Source organism: Rhipicephalus sanguineus, chromosome 4 (genome assembly GCF_013339695.2).
Source record: "Rhipicephalus sanguineus isolate Rsan-2018 chromosome 4, BIME_Rsan_1.4, whole genome shotgun sequence".
Taxonomy (NCBI): Eukaryota; Metazoa; Arthropoda; class Arachnida; order Ixodida; family Ixodidae; genus Rhipicephalus; species Rhipicephalus sanguineus.
In genome coordinates, this window is record NC_051179.1 from 192,315,914 (window position 1) to 192,333,670 (window position 17,757).

Consider the following 17,757-nt stretch of genomic DNA (forward strand, 5'->3'; position numbering starts at 1 on the left):
TGGACAGCTGGCGCAAACGGCGACCTGAGCGAAGCTCCAGGAGGTAGAGCGGACGAGTAGAGGACGGGGGATCCAGAAGCAGCCTCCACCACGTATGAGGTCTTGGTTGGGCAGACGTTTATTTGGCCCGAAGACCCGGCAGCGAACAGGCACGATCAACCCACACTGATGATGATGATCCACGACGAAGATGAGGATGCATAACCAAATGCATTATGATGATGATAATGTACACATGAAGAAGATGTACATGATAAATGCCCACAGTATTACTAACAGATAACACATTGGGCATGTTACATCATCACAATGTTTTTGTAGAAAAGAGCATACATGGAAATAAAGGCAGGCATTTTGCCATATGAGCAGGTACTGTTTCCCTCTGGCTTCTCCCTGCAAGTTGGCAATGACAGGCACCTTCGCATTTTTAGTATGGCCACTCATGTAAAGAATAAAGCTGCAAAATGATGTAATTAGTCGTACTGTATCCGCATTTCAGCCAAGGACACGGTCACGTGCACTTTTCTGAATTTGACGTTTTTTCTTAGTGCCCACAGCCTATTCTTTTTCATGTTGAGTAAAAATGAAAGTATCGTTTCATTCATACTGGAGTGATCTAGGGGTGGTGACACTTGTATTGCTTTAGCACCACATTGTTAATGATAATAATAACAGAAATTAAGAATATGGTCACAGTGAATGCTGCTTGATTTTCTTACCCATAGAAAGCTTACATATAAATTCACAAACATGTACACAAATTTTGTGGAGTTGGTTCAAGCAAGTCTGCCAACAGCTTCGTGATCTTGTGGGCTGTCCTGAGCTTTTCGTGGGTGGTGAGTGATTGCAATTCCAACAGCTTGTGGCTGTAGCTTCTGAAGCTGCCTCAAAAAATTTAATGCAGAGCAGCTCTGAAGTTGTATTCTTACGTGAAAGCGCCTGAATATGTGCACTATTGCTGAATGCGGGCTCCTGTCGGGTTGCTTGTTTATCGAGCTACCTGTACCCTCCATCACCAGTGGAAATAGGCGGGTTATTATTATTTAAAAAAAAGATGACCTACATACATCATCCTTGTGCCTATCACCTCCGAATGTGCTAAATGAACACGGCCAGTTTTCCATCCTAAAGCCCATCATGGAAGGGGAATCGGAAAATGAAACAGTGAGTGGCCGTAACAGTCCTGCCTCGTTTGGGTGTCCTGTTGCAGTGCCTGATTGACCTGAAGCGCAATGTGCTGGTGATGGGCACCACGGGGACCGAGACGCCCTTCCTGGGGGAAGGGGAGCTTCCCGAGTGTGCGCGGCTGCAAATGCTGGGTGCCTCGCAGAGCGGCTCGACCCTGGGCAGCGAGGCGTCTTCGAGGGCCGGTAATGCCCGCCACCGATCCTCCCAGTCCTTCCTCTGAACCCCTGTGCTGCTGCTGCTGCTGCTGCGCATGCCTCCTTCCTCTGCTCCTTCAGTGACTGTGCCTTTGACTTGCAATAAATCTTGAAAACCTATGTCTATACAGCTAAGTGAAACATATCATTATAGGGCATGAATTATGATTCTTAACAAGTTACTATGGTTGTCACTAAAACTACTGTTCCGAAATTACGAGAAGGCATTTTATGTTCTAAATAATAACTAGGATGATTTAAACTGTGCTTCTGTGGAACCATTTTTATTTACTTCAGTAGCTTCAATAGAAAGAAATTTATCTATTGCCAGAATTTCTGCTGCTGCAATTTCACTTCGACCTTGCCTTTCAGAGGTCTATTTTTTTTTGCAAAAAGGAAGGCACAAGTTCTAAATCTGAACCTACGGCGAAATTTATTTTCATAGACTAGGTTTGTGTAATGTGAAAATAGTAGTTTAGAGAACTAACTTTGCTGAATAAATTCAAAATTCCCATTTATAATTGTGCCACCTGATTTGTACTTCATATTTGGCCCCCCTCTGAAACGTGTATTCTGCATCCTTCTGTGAAAATGGCATGGCCCCTTCTATCTCACTTTTGCACGCTTAGCTTGATTCTCTGCTGCACACTCTTCTACGCATTTTCCCAAGTTTCTTGTGCACGGGGATTGTGGCCAATTTTTTAAATACTGTTTGAAGTCCTTTTGACTTACTGCCCCTGGCAGTAACTTGGATCTAATGCGTACTGCTTTTTCTGATGAAATCGGTACAGAAACAGTTTTACAGTGAAAGCTGTTATCAGATCACAACAGCAGTTTTTGGTGCCGTAGTTGACCGCTGCCACAGGTGTTTGTAACTGCTATCACACGAAATAAGAAAAAGCGAAATGAGAAAAATATCCAGGATAGAATGAGATTCAAACCCTCTGCGTGGCAGCTGAGTGTTCTACCACAGAGCCACGCTGGTGCTTGAAACTCCTTTGCAAAAAGACCCTATGCATGCTCCATGTCGGCAAAGCAATCGCGTTAACATGTATAACATACTTGCTGGAAGAGTAAAATAATGACCAGGCGTCACACAACGCGAATTGCATCACGAGTGGGTCGTTGAATGTTTCCAACCCATTAGATAAGGCTCAGCCGTAATTCTTCATCGTCATCAGCCACAGCATCAACAAAGTGCACATAATGTCTTACAGATGTGTAGTGGGCGCCTCGCTTCTCCACAGAATAATGAATAATGGCGTAGTGGGTGCTTGCCTATATCACAAAAATTATAATTTATGGCGTAGCGGGTACCTTGCACATGTACTTGTATTAGTTGCCCCAACAGAGTTTACAAAAGGCTCTATCTAGAAAGGCCCCTCTTCCAGCTTTCGCTGCGACTGTGCTGCGTGTTCCACACAAGCCTGGCGTTTTTTTTTCTTCTTCTAATCGAGCACGAAACCAAAACCATGTTTGCTGAATATGGTCATCACGTCACATGAGCTAGCTTCATTAGGATGTAGTACCAGAGTAGTGTGACCTGGTGACTGTAGTGCGGTGCTGCAGTAACTCTCTACCGACTGCACAGCCCTCAAAAACTGCTGCTTGCTTGATCCTGTCCTTTTGGTGCATGCTTGTCGTTTATGCCTGTACATGCTACTCGAAAATGATTTTCAACCAAGGTCTTTGAAATTTTAATCACAAGTAGGAGCTTATGATGCTGACTGCACAACTGCAATCAGTTTTATTGCAGCCAATAGTCTTTGAGTTCCAAGGAGATGGACAACAAAATCTGGGGCTTTTTGTGCGCCCTGTTTATCTTATTAAACATTTTCACAATATCCCATTATGGCTCGTCTTCCTGCACATGAACCGTAGGATGCTGAAAACTACCTAAAATGTGGATATGACCATTACCTTTTTAACAAAAAAAACAGAGTACCAAATGTATGTCTCAGATTTGCACTATTAGCATCTTAAATTATAAAACAAGAAATGTATATTGAATATCAAGATTTTATATAGATATCGGCAGTCTACATTGTCTGAAGGTGCTCTGTGTGAAATTTCGTTAAGATCTGACACAGATGCTTAGGCACAACACGTGCAAATTGAGAAAAATGCACTTATAAGCATCTCTGTTGTTCAATGCGCAGTTGGATTTGCATAAAACTTTGTAGAACCATGCAACAGTGCACCCTTTACACAGCCAGTGCATTTAGAATGGTCCAGCTCTTCACCTTGTGGCAGGGATAAGCCCCTGTTTCGGCTGTCTTGCATGCATACATCACTTTGATTTGCCTCTGGTTATGTGAGTAGCACAGAGAAGAATGTGCTCAAAGCTTGAATATCATTTATGTAGGCTGCAGTTGCCACAGCTCTACAGGATGGGAGGTTTGTCATTCGACACAAAAGCCAGATCTTGCTGTTGGGTGATTTCGCAGCATCTTCCATCATTCTTTGCAGACAGTGAAGCAAGAGCGTTTCATCTGTGAGGTTGTTACTAGGCTTGTGCGAACAGTAAATTTTAGGTTCGAAGCGAATTGGAACTGAATGGTGCTTTGGTCAAATAATTTCGAATCGAATTCAAGTAATATATATCGCATATTATAAAGAAAAATGAGCATATTTGTTGTGACCCAACTAACCTGCACAATATTTAAAAAAAATTGAAACAAGGCATATACAAATGTCATTCTTTTCGGTTCAAAGGAAGTGAAAGCAACCTTGAAGAGTAGCAGGATTTGACTTTCGGTAGAATGCAAGTAATAACCTGTAAAATATGTTGCGTTTTAAAATTTACTATACTTAGAGCATATAAGCCGGTATAACAAGCTTTTAAACTTAAGAAATGATGAATCGATGAGAGGGCAAGATGTTCATTTAACTCTGAAGTGGGGCTTTGCGGCAGTGTGGATTTCCCCTGGAAAGGCGTATTCGCGGTGTAGCCCCCCTCCACTGCAGTGAAGCCACCTTTACAGGGGGGTTATATGCTATTCGTTCATTTCGAATACTTTGAAATTTCCAATAACTTAAATTCTAATCGAAGCGAATTTGAATACTGTAATATTCGTTTGAATATTCGAAGTGCTCAAATATTCACACAAGCCTAGTAATGTATGGGACGTACAGCCAGGATTGGAGTACATGGGTCAGGATTGATGTGGTGCTGAAGAGCTTCGGTTTGCCTGTGCTTACACCAGGAAGTTGCTTCTTTGGGACACAAATTGTGAATTCCTGCCATCTCACAAGCAGTTGGCAGCACTACCAAATGTAGAGCTCTCTCGTCCAAACAGGCCTTTAGGAGCGAAAAATAGTCCAGCTATCTAGGATTATGTTTTCTGCTACAAACACAGAAATTTAAAACATAGTTAGGACTAATGTTTTTTAATTTATGGAGAGTGTTTCAATTCATTGTGAAATCCATACATAAAGCCTGCATGGACACACTCCCGCAGTGGCCTGGCATTTCCTGAGTCAGTTGTGTCTCCTTTGTGCTGCCCAACAAATGTGCGTAATTTATTCAAGCAGTAGAAGCAGCTAACTTCAATTTTTCTGAAGTGCTTCGCTTTGAGTGTGAAGACAATGCAGGTGTGAATTGGCTCATCGCGAGGATGGCAAAACTCGTGCCGGTGAGCGAGCGAATGCTCTGCTGGTGGAGAAGGTGGGCGGAGTTGAAAAAGCGTTTTTGTGGAAAAGGCTGTGTGTGGGTGAAGACGATTTCGACCTGAGCACACAGTGAAAAGTGGTGCACAGCTTTTCTCAGAGAGGTGAAAAAGGTGGTGCAGCATTTCAAAGGGGACAAGGCACTACTGACCGTGGCCAGAGTGACTATGCAGATGATGCTGAATAACACGAGGGATGCGATGCACGTCTTCAGTAGGTTTCCTTGTAGTGCACATAAAAGGCAGGACAAATGAAGGTGCACAATAGTGCTCTGTCTTTTATGTGCGCTACAAGGAAGCCAGATGATGCTGAAGAATCTTGGCTTTCAGTACAAGAAATTCTCTCCGAATGCCCTTTCAATCGAAATGACCCATGTTGTGCAGTGTTGCCGCTGGTACCTGCTCCAAAAAGCGGAGCTCTGATGCCGGGGTAGGCTTTTTTTTTTTTTTTCACCCACAAAACTGGAGGGGGGGAGAGGGAGGGTAGGGGGGGATGTGGATTGACGGCACTATCCATTCTGCACACACAGCACGCAGACTTTAACTGTTGACAGAGTGACCAGAAGGGCTTCGTGGTGAGTGTAAACGTTTAAGTTGGTGCCTTACCAAACCAGAGGCACCATGCAGGTGACTGCTGAGAAGCTATGTGGAGCACATTCTCAATCGGGAAGATGGGATCAGATTACTGGACCACATTATTTTGACTGTCCATACATTTTGACTGTCCATTTCAGTGGACCACATTATTTTGACAACGATCTTTTTCGCGCGTCCCGTCAATTTCGTTGTAGCGGGCTTTGGCTGTATCGTGATTTGAAAATGGATTTACCTAGATACCTAATGGATTTACCTAATGGATTTACCTAATTGGATTTACCTAGGTTTTTGGTGATATGAAATTTCAGGTGATACAAATATTTTTGCTCCCCCTTGAGATTCGTATCACTGAGATTCTACTGTATACTGATTTTTTGCAGTTTTCGGTACTTGATTATAATTTGAGCATAATGAAAGTTCCATTTATTGTTAAGTGAGTGTTATTCAAGTTTTTAATTTTAAAAAATTGAATCTTAGGCTCCAGATGCGTGTGCAAATTGTTTTCAGTTTCAGTGCCTTCAGGCATAAGTGGCACGTTGAATGTAAATGAATGCTTATTGCAGAAGGTTTGATTGATCCAATGTTCTCTTTTGTGGCCCCTAGCCCAAAAAACTGCCATAAATAATTTGCATATGTGGACACTGCTTCTGAAGACAAGCAGTGCACTGTTTGAAGTAGGACATGTAGAGACGAAAAACTAAAAAAAAGATGTAATGGTGTTTTACAGTAGGGCACATCTGGAAAATTCTGGCTTTGCGAAAAGTTGACGCCAGACATGTGATTTGCCATGCGCTCTTTATGAGCACTCGAGATGCTGACAAATGCTGGAAAGAAGACACAATGCTGATGCTGCCCGAAAACAGCATTCTTTTACAATAAAACTCTACACATCCCTGAGACAACTTCCACCCACATTCGCTGATGTGGAGTGGTCTTTGTTTACAAATACAGGCATTGCCACAAGTGCTGACCATGTTGGATTGACATTTGAGCCACAATAGCAATTTATATCAGCAAGACAAGCTATATTTTGGCTGAAAAGAAGCTGAAAAATGCCATGCTGCTGCTGCTGGACAACATATGCTGCAGTAGTAGCGAAGCTATCCATGGCGGCTACCAGTCGTCTAACAAAAAGTATTTCAGTTTCTTGTGTTACATCCAGGCCAGCTTTCTTTTTTTCCTTTTTTGCCTTTCTCTCAGCATGCCTTTACTTACTTGTTGGTTTTTGCTCTGTATATCCGATTATGTAAAGTACTGCAAGCATATCCGTTTTTTTTTTCTCCCCCCATAATCTGCTTTTGTTAGTAAGCATACCTTAACTCTCTGAGGGTCGAACTTTTTCGCGAAATCCAGTCCAAAAATTGTAATTTTTTTATTGCTGAAATAAATTCTTCAGATGATTCTATTTCAGAAAAAAATTGTCTAAAATTTTTTTTCGTGACCGTAAAGTGACAAAAAAATATCATTTTTGTTGTTACATACACATGCTTTATTCGTAGTAAAATCAAGCAAAATCCTAAAAAAACGTAACAGTTCTTTATAAATAAAAATTATGCATTGTATTAAACATAGCTCACAGACATACAATAATAAGTGCACCAGAGTACTTTTCCGGTTAAAAATGTTCGTGCTCTAACACTAAAATCTTTTCAGCGTGTGATAGTCTGAAGCACGGCTCGCCGCGCACGCATTTCAGATGTCGCTCCTTGATCGTCATCGGAGTCTGAACTCGTCAAAAAATCCTCGTCTGATAAACTGAAATCCAACGAATCAGAATCTTATTCGGCACTTGGGAAATAGTCCGCATCGGAAGAATTGCTGCTCGACTCACCGGCAGCAGAGTAACCGGCGCGCTTCCATAGCGTCCGAACTGCGTCAGTGAGCGCACTGAAGAAAGCTCTATGGTTGTGCGCTCGTCCGAAAAGCAAAATGAGTGAAAAAGCTACAGTAATCATTCGTCTTATCGCCAACAAGACGTAGTTAGTTTTTCCGAGACCCCAAAACAGGAAACGCAATCACGGCGGCTTCGCTTGTGTTATTTAGCGCCGCACGGAAACAGATGTAATTGCTCCCCCGGGAGCAATAAACGAGAGAGTAACAAGTGGTCACCCTTTGAGAGATTAGAAACCAAACAGCCATCAGCTATGCGGGCGCAAGAAGCGAAAACCACCCGAAGGACGAAACCGAAACCAGCCGGACCGCATGCGCGCGTTCTGATGCGCAATTGAAAGCTGCCGCGCCTCTTTGGAAAGCAAAAAAAAAGACGGAGAGACATCGGCGCATGAAAAAAATTCCACGTATTCCCGAAGCGTGGCAGCACATTCCAACCAAGAGAAATGATCAAAGAAGGCGCGCGTTTGAAACCAACCGCGCCGCGGGTGCGCTCGGTTGCGCAACCAATAGCCGGAGCGTGGCGCGCCATTTTGCGAAGCATAAAAAAAACCAACAACGGAGAGACGTCGGCGCATGAAAAAAATTCCACGTATTCCTGAAGCGTGGCAGCTCATACAAAACAAGAGAAATGATCGAAAGAGGTGCGCACTTTAAACCAGCTGCACCGCGAACGCGCTCGGATGGGCAAGCGATAGCCGGCGCGCCATTTTGGGAAGCAAAAATGAAATACAACGGACAAACATCGGCGCATGAAAAAAAATTACACGTATTCCCGAAGTGTGGCAGCGCACGCCAAGCAAGAGAAATGATCGAAAAAGATGCATGTTTTTAAAATAAACGCTATGCCGTACATGTACGACGAAAACCCTTTGGTACCAGGAAGCTTCTGCCGTACATGTACGGCGAAAACCCTCAAGGGGTTAAGGCGAGAGCAACCAGCGCTAAACACGGGACGGAGAAGAAGAACGACAGACACACTTCTCCGTCCCGTGTTTAGCGCTGTTTGCTCTCGCCTTAATCATGTACCAACCAGCCCAGTTAAGCACACTCTTGCACCTCAAGGGGTTAAACACTGAGCTTTAATGGGTTCATTTTTTAGATGGCTAGTTTGATTTAGTGGGCTAATCATTGCTGGATTTGAAAACTGCTTGCCGCACCTCAATTCTCATACATTGTGCTTTCCATTCATGCATAACTTTCTGCTCAGCTTATTTTTCCCAAAATAAACGCGAAATTATCTTGAGCCACCAAAACATAGTTGTGTATCAGAACGGGCGCATGTGTGCCGATAGCGTTTGCCATTGCCTCCCCTTACTCTGCCCACGCAACTACATGATCTGTGTGAACGGGTGGTCATTCCTTCCTCAGCAACCTGTTGCTGCGTTGGTCCTTTATTTCAAACATGATGTCAGAAGTGTCTGTCTCAGTAGCAGAATGGATGCCTTAAGCCCCGTAGCTGCTGCAGCTTTCTGGAAGCTTGAGAAGAAAGTGGCTGCTTTTTAAAGAAAGAATAGCGGATACCTGGGCTAGTTGGTGCATATTCGTCTTGAGAGACTGGGCGTCCAAACTTGGACACAAAAGAGAAGTCAAGACACCACAAACGCCAACTAACAACTGAAAAGGCGCACAGCGGCAAAAAAGAAGGTAGATAACGCAAACTTATCAGCACATGCCCAGGCAACAGGCAATGCCTATCAATCCGGCATGCGGGGTGGTCTGCATGAGAGATAACTGTTCAGGCACTTGATTTCTTCTTTACGCTCATGCCACAATTATCGATATGCCAGGCTTCAAGCAGTAAACATGTTTCTTCATTCTTGTGCTTGTACATTTTTCTTCTTTACTGAATCTATCTTTATAACTACCCATTCTAACGCAAGCTGACCTCGCTTCAAACAGTAAAGTGCTTCCCTTAGAATTGCCTCTCTCCTGATTTCACCTTTGCCCTTTCGGTAGTTAGTCTGAGCCAGTTTCCGATCGCTAGCTATCCAATAAATCCCTACTTTTCACTTAACGCTCTTTGTTGCCATGTCGCCTAAACTGCCAGCCATTTACTTTCTGGTGAGTCCCCTAGTTCTTTTTCTCCGTTGTGAGCCAATGCTGTTCCTCTACAAATGCTGGAACACTTTCTCTGCCCATCTACTCTATTTCACATTCCATGGTAAAAAACACGTCACTGACCAATGTCAAAAAACAAAATGACGTTTCGGGGTCCGTACGGATCCCTTGTTCACAATGGAATGATGGCAGGGCAGCAGGTTCTTAAGTAGCGTTGAGCGCATGACGCAAAGTCCAGGAGTACACGTGGTTTAGTGTGCCAGATGATCTATTGATTGTGTTACTTGTTGTCTGAGTTATTAGTGATTCGACATCGAGCCTCGTCGTCCAATCCTTCTCCGTGGCCATGGTGCGCGCGTTGTCCCAGCTTATCTCGTGGCTCGTCTTCTCGGAATGCTCTGTGAGTGCATATGTCACTGTGTGGCCCTTGGCGACGTCATTCTTGTGCTGCTTCAAACGCTTGCAGAAATTTCCGCTTTCGCCACTGTACACCGATTCGCAGTCGGCGCATGGGATCTTGTAGACCACACCAGGAAAATGTTGCCGAGGGAGAAGATCCTTCACATTTAGCAAGTCACCCTTAAGCTTGCTTGCTGGCACATGCGCAATCTGGACACCACGTTTTCTAAACACGCGAGCTAGGGCTTCGCTTACACCTTGAATGTACGGAATCGCTGCGCGCTGGCGTGTTGACGATGTATTATCAATGGCTTGACTGTTTTGCTGCTGGTTATGCATGATGAACTTAGTTGCCTTCTTAATAAAATGTTTAGGATATCCATTCCTGATGAGGTCATTTTCAATGGTCTGGAGCTCCTCCTGCAGGCTTCTTGCATCGGAACAGGTGCGAATGGCTCGTTGAACTAACGAACGAACCACTGAGCGCTTGTGGGCTACCGGATGAACTGACTCGTAGTCAAGGTATCTACCGGAGTGAGTTGGCTTTCGGTACACGGCGAAGGCGAGGCCTGTGGGAGCACGCTTTACAAGTGCGTCCAAGAAAGGGAGGCAACAGTCTTTCTCTTCTTCCACTGTGAACTTGATGGAAGGCTCGATGCCATTTAGGCAGTCAAGGAAAGGTTGCACGTCCTTCTTGATAACGCAGAAGCAGTCGTCGACGTATCTCAGAAAGACCTTGGGTCTCGGCTGAAATGATTCCAATGCCTTGTTTTCAATTGCTTCCATTGTTACATTTGCGGTCGTGACTGAAATGGATGCTCCAATAGCGGTACCGAAAACTTGCCTGTAGAATTCGCCCTTGCACGAGAAGTAAGTGTTGGACAGGCAGAATCGTAACAAGGTGCAGAGCTCAGTGACGTCGAATGGCATGCGGTCTGCCAATGTCGTGTCCTTGTGAAGCAACTGTCTGGAAGTATCTACAGCGAGGTCGACGGGAATGCTTGTGAAAAGGGAGCAGACGTCAAAAGAAACCAGTACTTCGTCTGCGTCCACAGTGATACCCTTCATCTTGTTTATGAAGTCATTAGTGGCATGCGGTCTGCCAATGTCGTGTCCTTGTGAAGCAACTGTCTGGAAGTTTCTACAGCGAGGTCGACGGGAATGCTTGTGAAAAGGGAGCAGACGTCAAAAGAAACCAGTACTTCGTCTGCGTCCACAGTGATACCCTTCATCTTGTTTATGAAGTCATTAGTGGCATGCGGTCTGCCAATGTCGTGTCCTTGTGAAGCAACTGTCTGGAAGTTTCTACAGCGAGGTTGACGGGAATGCTTGTGAAAAGGGAGCAGACGTCAAAAGAAACCAGTACTTCGTCTGCGTCCACAGTGATACCCTTCATCTTGTTTATGAAGTCATTAGTGGCATGCGGTCTGCCAATGTTGTGTCCTTGTGAAGCAACTGTCTGGAAGTTTCTACAGCGAGGTCGACGGAAATGCTTGTGAAAAGGGAGCAGACGTCAAAAGAAACCAGTACTTCGTCTGCGTCCACAGTGATACCCTTCATCTTGTTTATGAAGTCATTAGTGGCATGCGGTCTGCCAATGTCGTGTCCTTGTGAAGCAACTGTCTGGAAGTTTCTACAGCGAGGTCGACGGGAATGCTTGTGAAAAGGGAGCAGACGTCAAAAGAAACCAGTACTTCGTCTGCGTCCACAGTGATACCCTTCATCTTGTTTATGAAGTCATTAGTGGCATGCGGTCTGCCAATGTCGTGTCCTTGTGAAGCAACTGTCTGGAAGTTTCTACAGCGAGGTCGACGGGAATGCTTGTGAAAAGGGAGCAGACGTCAAAAGAAACCAGTACTTCGTCTGCGTCCACAGTGATACCCTTCATCTTGTTTATGAAGTCATTAGTGGCATGCGGTCTGCCAATGTCGTGTCCTTGTGAAGCAACTGTCTGGAAGTTTCTACAGCGAGGTCGACGGGAATGCTTGTGAAAAGGGAGCAGACGTCAAAAGAAACCAGTACTTCGTCTGCGTCCACAGTGATACCCTTCATCTTGTTTATGAAGTCATTAGTGGCATGCGGTCTGCCAATGTCGTGTCCTTGTGAAGCAACTGTCTGGAAGTTTCTACAGCGAGGTCGACGGGAATGCTTGTGAAAAGGGAGCAGACGTCAAAAGAAACCAGTACTTCGTCTGCGTCCACAGTGATACCCTTCATCTTGTTTATGAAGTCATTAGTGTTCCGGAACACTAATGACTTCAAAAACAAGATGAAGGGAACCATAAACGTTGGCTGAACTTGGCTTCTCAAGCTGATACTGCTACCATTGAGCCACCTGAATAAATCAAACGCAGTGACATTCACTGATCTTTCTGCCAGAGTTCTCTAGCGAGGGCAGGCGACGAGGTATCCGCGTCCCTATTGGTGGAGCAGAGTCACATGGTGGCGCTCGCGCCGTCTCGACAAAATCAAGCGCGCGAACGTCTACGCCGTATTGACCTTTGTTCTCATGATTTTTTTTCTTTTTAGTAGTGACGTTGCTGTGACGCTTGTACTCGAATGCGTGCAGCATCTTTCGCATACATTTTGATGCCGCTGTAGAGTCGTTATTGAATTTTCTCTTGCGTAATGCTTCGTTACGATGTTTGGAGAAGCCAAGAATGGGGTTGCTCTGCGTCTCGGCTTTCACACATCAGCGATCTGAAGGATCTCGTGCATATAATTTTGACTTACATGTTCTATGAGATTCACTTATATGCGAATGAGATTCTAACAGCTATCGCATCAACGGTACCGATGCTAGGTGTAATAAAAGCATTTACCTAACAGAACATATCTTGGCGTATCGTGTCTTTTTCTTCCCTCTATCTTTATTCAAATAATTTTTCAAATAATTGCTGCTTTCTTAGCTGTCCTTCCTTTGAATATTCTTTACTGTCTGTTTACGGCAATATGTTTTTGTAACGTGCTGCCCAAGTGAGCTCCCGGCTTTATTCTTACTTGTAACTGCGTTTGATTATTTGCATTCCACTCGAGTTTATTGCTATGTCAAGGCTATGTAGAGGACTGACATATAATAATACGGAGTTGCTTGGAGTATAGAGTAACAAAAATTGTACTTGCTACTTCTTAAAACAGCGAAATTGAGTTTGAATTATAACAGAAATCATTAGGAACTTCTTGAAGATGTTAGGAAGAAGATTTGAGAAGCATTGTTATACCAAATGCACCGTTTTTCTCATGAGTGTCCCAAGAAGCTCTTTTATGATATTTTCCATAATCAGTCAGTTTTCTAATGTCTAGCCTTGGCAGGTAAGTTGAGGATAATTCATGCCTAATTGTGATAGCTATTAGGTGTGCCGCCTGTGCCGGGTTTCTTATTCAATGTGATTGTTTGGTAACCGCCTTTCTATTTTACTTGGATATATGTTTGTTTTCCTTTTTTTAGGTCTCAATTTTTTTTTTCTGCTAATAATCACCATATGATGGAAGCTGTAAGTGGCAATAGTGTGAATAGCGACGGTGTCCTGCGATGCTGCACATGTTATGTCGTAGAATAATAAATGTTAAAAAATGGCACGTTAGTTATTATGTCGCTAACGAGCATTTTATGCCAGCAGATAATTAGAATATGAAAAGTCAGTGCTGTTGTATGTACTCTACGTATATACGATGCGTCAAAAATATCGCTACCAGCGTTGTTGCTGCTGTACGTCTGTCCGGTGATCCGGTGTTGCAGGTACGGTAATGTGTTTACGGACAAGGTACAAAACACTGGTATTTGCACCATCGTGCGGAGGCTTCTTATTGAAGTGCTTGTAATTAGATGAAAAACTCTAGCTGGTCGACAAGCAGAAAGCACTGACAGTGCAGTGTATAAACAGCTGCAACGATTAGCACCTAAAACAACCCAAATAAGTTGTTTTGGAATGAAACTATTATACTTTGAGCAAGAAATGGAAAGCTTATGAGATACTAACAGACATTTTGTTCAAATGAAACAAAGTTGATTGCAGTTCAGAAATTTTCAGTGCAAACAATTTTGTGCATAGGCATTTGATGCTACAATAAAGATGATCAGAATTAAGCATTATGGTTTTCTGAAAGTTCACCACGAGGAGGTACGTGAAGGCCACCTTTCCAAATAAGTTACGACACAAAGTAGGATGATAATTATCGCTGACACCCACCCAATTAATAATGTAAGATTGCACAATGAACCTGTTTGTGACTAGTAAGTGGGCATGCATGTCTGTATTGAAAAGTTTGAGTCAGTAGAGTTTCTACACACTTCCACTTGGCAGAATTCTTCTAACATGTCCGTGCGCTTAGATATTCGGCCGCAAAGTTTAATTGCGGTTCACATGATTACACACGCAAGGCAGCATACGTACAGGCGCAAAGCAATGCTCCGAAGTGGCGCGGAAGTTTCGTGTGGCATTTAGGCAAAGATGACGCTTACCCTTTATTACCAGTGGGCGATGTCAAGGAATGACTGCGTGTCACATCACGGTGCAACTTTGCACGGATCCTCGCTGTCTTGCATGCTTAATCAATCGAACTTCAATTAAACTTTGCAGCAGGATAATTGGGAGCATGGACATGCTAGAAGAATTTTTTCAATTTGATCTGTGTAGAAAAGCGACTGCTTCTAACTTTTCCATACAAGCATGCCCACTTAGCGCAGCAAATACAAAATCCATCGTTGCATCTTAACTGGGCGGGTGACGGCGAAAATTACCACCTCACTGTGTGTCCCCCTGACCACACAACTTATTTGCAGAGGTGGCATTGTAAGAAAAGCATCAAGGGTAATTTTGATCACCCGGTATACTGACAAGTTTGTGAATGTAGCAAAGTATCTTAAGATACAATTGCAAAGTATCGTATCGGATACACTTGATGCAGCAGTATCTTGTAGCTGTATTTCAAATACTTCTGGTGCAAGTATCTTGTACCGTATCACGGTACAATTTCAAAGTATCTTTGCCCAGCCCTGGTGAGCACCCAACACGACGTCCCAGAATCCTTTGATCTACGTCTAGTCCTGATTGCACCTCTGACCTCGTGCACACCACTGAGTTTCTAAATGTAAGCCCCGGAACCATTACACCGTTCCTCAGGCCTTGAAGCACCTCGTACCTATTGTATCCCTACAACGCTCTGTGCTTCATTATTGCAGCATTTCTCTTTCCCTTTGCTGCCGAGGCTTTTTTCCTGTACCTCCATGTATCTATCACCCTCATTTACCCATACTCCGAGGTACTTGTATTCACTTACCCTCGATATTTCTTAGCCCTGTATTGACACCGCCTGATCACAGGGATCATTGAAGACCATCAATCCACATTTTGTTACACTAAATCCTCGTTCTAGAGCTTCACCTTCCCTTCCGCATATACCCACCAGTCGCTGTATATCATCTCGTCTGTGCGCAAATAAGACGATATCGTCAGCATGAAATAAACCTGGACGCTTCTGCTCAGTCATCACGATGGCCTGTTTGTGTGACAGATTAAAACTAATGTTGCTACCTTCTAGTGCTTTTTCCACCCTCGCCATGTAGTACAGCATGAATAACAGCGGGGACAAAGGACATCCCTGTCTCAGCCCCTTGCTAACATCACCGTTCTCTTTGCTACTTATTCCTTCCCATTCTACGCAAACTATATTTTCTCGGTATATCACTATAACAGCTGTATGCAGTCGTTGCCTATGTCCACTTCTTTCAGTATATCCCATAGGATTTCCTGATTAACATTATCATACGCCCCAGTGATGTCTGCCACGTATAAAGGCCTGTTCAAGGGTGCCTAGCTAAAAAGCGCGCCCTTTTTAAAGAAATTTCAGCCGGCGGCTGTCTGTGGCACCTGTCAGCAGTTTCGCATGGCAGCAGCGTGCATTGTGTCTTGTTGTGTGTTCTGGCATGGTGCTTTTTCCTCTCTTTCTCCTTCCTCGTGCTAGCCTGTGTGCTGTGCGTTCTCTCCCTTTGCACTGTGCTGTTCTTTGGCGCTCGTGCATGTATCAACAGGATAGCATTAGAGAGCCTGTGTGAGAGAAATTTTGGCGTTGGTGGCATTGCCCGGGAATGAAAAATCATTATGGATGCAAAGAATAAAAATCAAGATTCAAGCCGCAATCAAACAGGCATTCTGCATGGCAGTCGGGTGTTCTGTTGCAGAGCCTCACCAGTGCTTCAAACCGCTTCAGGAAAAAAAGCCCGATACAGGCATCATGTAGGCGAAAAGTCTCGTTTCCAGATGTAATATTGCATAGCAGAAGTGTAGAATCGCGTCTGGTGTAACGTCATGTGAATTGCACAGGCAGCTCTGGCAATTTAAAGGCCCACCTGTTACAAAGCGCTCAGCCATATGTAATCATCATCAGCCACAGCACCCACACTGTGCAGCTGTGTAGGTGCGTGTATTGCCTTATGGACATGTAGTGGGCACTTTGCAATTGTATTTGCAATAGGCACCCTAGGAGAGTTTACAACAGCCGTTGTCACGTGCACGGACATTCCTCACAGTACAGTTGAGGTGTCCAACAAGAGCGAAGTATGGCTCGCAAATGACAAGGCGATTTGAACAGGGCACGATTATGATGTCACGTTCTACTCTCGAAGGCAAAGCATCCTCAAGAGAGAAGGAATGAAGGAAAGGTACGGAGGTTAACTACAGTTTTACTGCCTCTTATAAGGTCGATGAAGTGGATGCGCTTGAAAGACGAGGACGAAGAAGAGACGGGACGCACAGTGCGCAACTTACAACTTGTTTATTGGAAAAAGGGGGTAGCGTCACTTATATACACTTAAGCACGTGACACAGGGCCTGCGCGTTACACGTTACTGAGCACTCAAAAATGCTATCTCTTTCTTAGATAATGTCAATGAAGCTATGCTGACACACGATTCTGCGCATTCTAAAATATATTTTGCTTCAACTACGAGCCTCGCCGATTGATTACGGTTGCGAGATAGGACTGTGCACTGCTCAAATTTCGGGGTGCAGGAGCACTTTTGGCAGTGAGTTGCGAGATGACCGTTGTTACCGTTCCTGACATTATTGCTGTGTTCTCTTAGACGCTCGTTTAGGCAGCGCCCAGTTGTGCTCCTGCACCCCGAAATTTGAGCAGTGCACAGTCCTATCTCGCAACCGTAATCAATCGGCGAGGCTCGTAGTTGAAGCAAAATATATTTTAGAATGCGCAGAATCGTGTGTCAGCATAGCTTCATTGACATTATCTAAGAAAGAGATAGCATTTTTGAGTGCTCAGTAACGTGTAACGCGCAGGCCCTGTGTCACGTGCTTAAGTGTATATAAGTGACGCTACCCCCTTTTTCCAATAAACAAGTTGTAAGTTGCGCACTGTGTGTCCCGTCTCTTCTTCGTCCTCGTCTTTCAAGCGCATCCACTTCATCGACATGCAGAACCAACTGGCCCAACTAAGTGCACTGACAATCTTATAAGGTCTGTGTATAGTGCCGTCATCAAGCAACTGCTTGGCGACCTATGAGGGATGCCTACATTTGCAGGATGGCATGCAGTCTTATAATATTTCACTCAATCCAGAAGCACATTCGTGAAAAATAAGCGACTAAGACACAGTGAGAAAGAAAATGCAAGATTGAACGTGTTATTCTTCCTATACGCTATGTAGTAGTGTGCTCTCAAATGTTGGCGCACTAGATTTTTTGTGCATTGTGCCTTTCATGGCTCGGTCTTGTTGAACTTTTCAGCACTAGTTCACTTCCCTTACAGC

General features: G+C 44.1%; 1 protein-coding gene across 1 annotated transcript in view; it reads left to right on the plus strand.

The window, feature by feature from the left end:
- The window catches only part of LOC119390983 (protein DDI1 homolog 2), an 87,185-nt gene that overhangs the window by 68,519 nt on the left and 909 nt on the right, over positions 1–17,757 (plus strand). Inside the window, exon 6 of the mRNA XM_037658689.2 lies at positions 1,211–1,370. Coding sequence (XP_037514617.1) covers positions 1,211–1,370 — 160 coding nt within the window. The remainder of the gene's footprint in view (positions 1–1,210; positions 1,371–17,757) is intronic.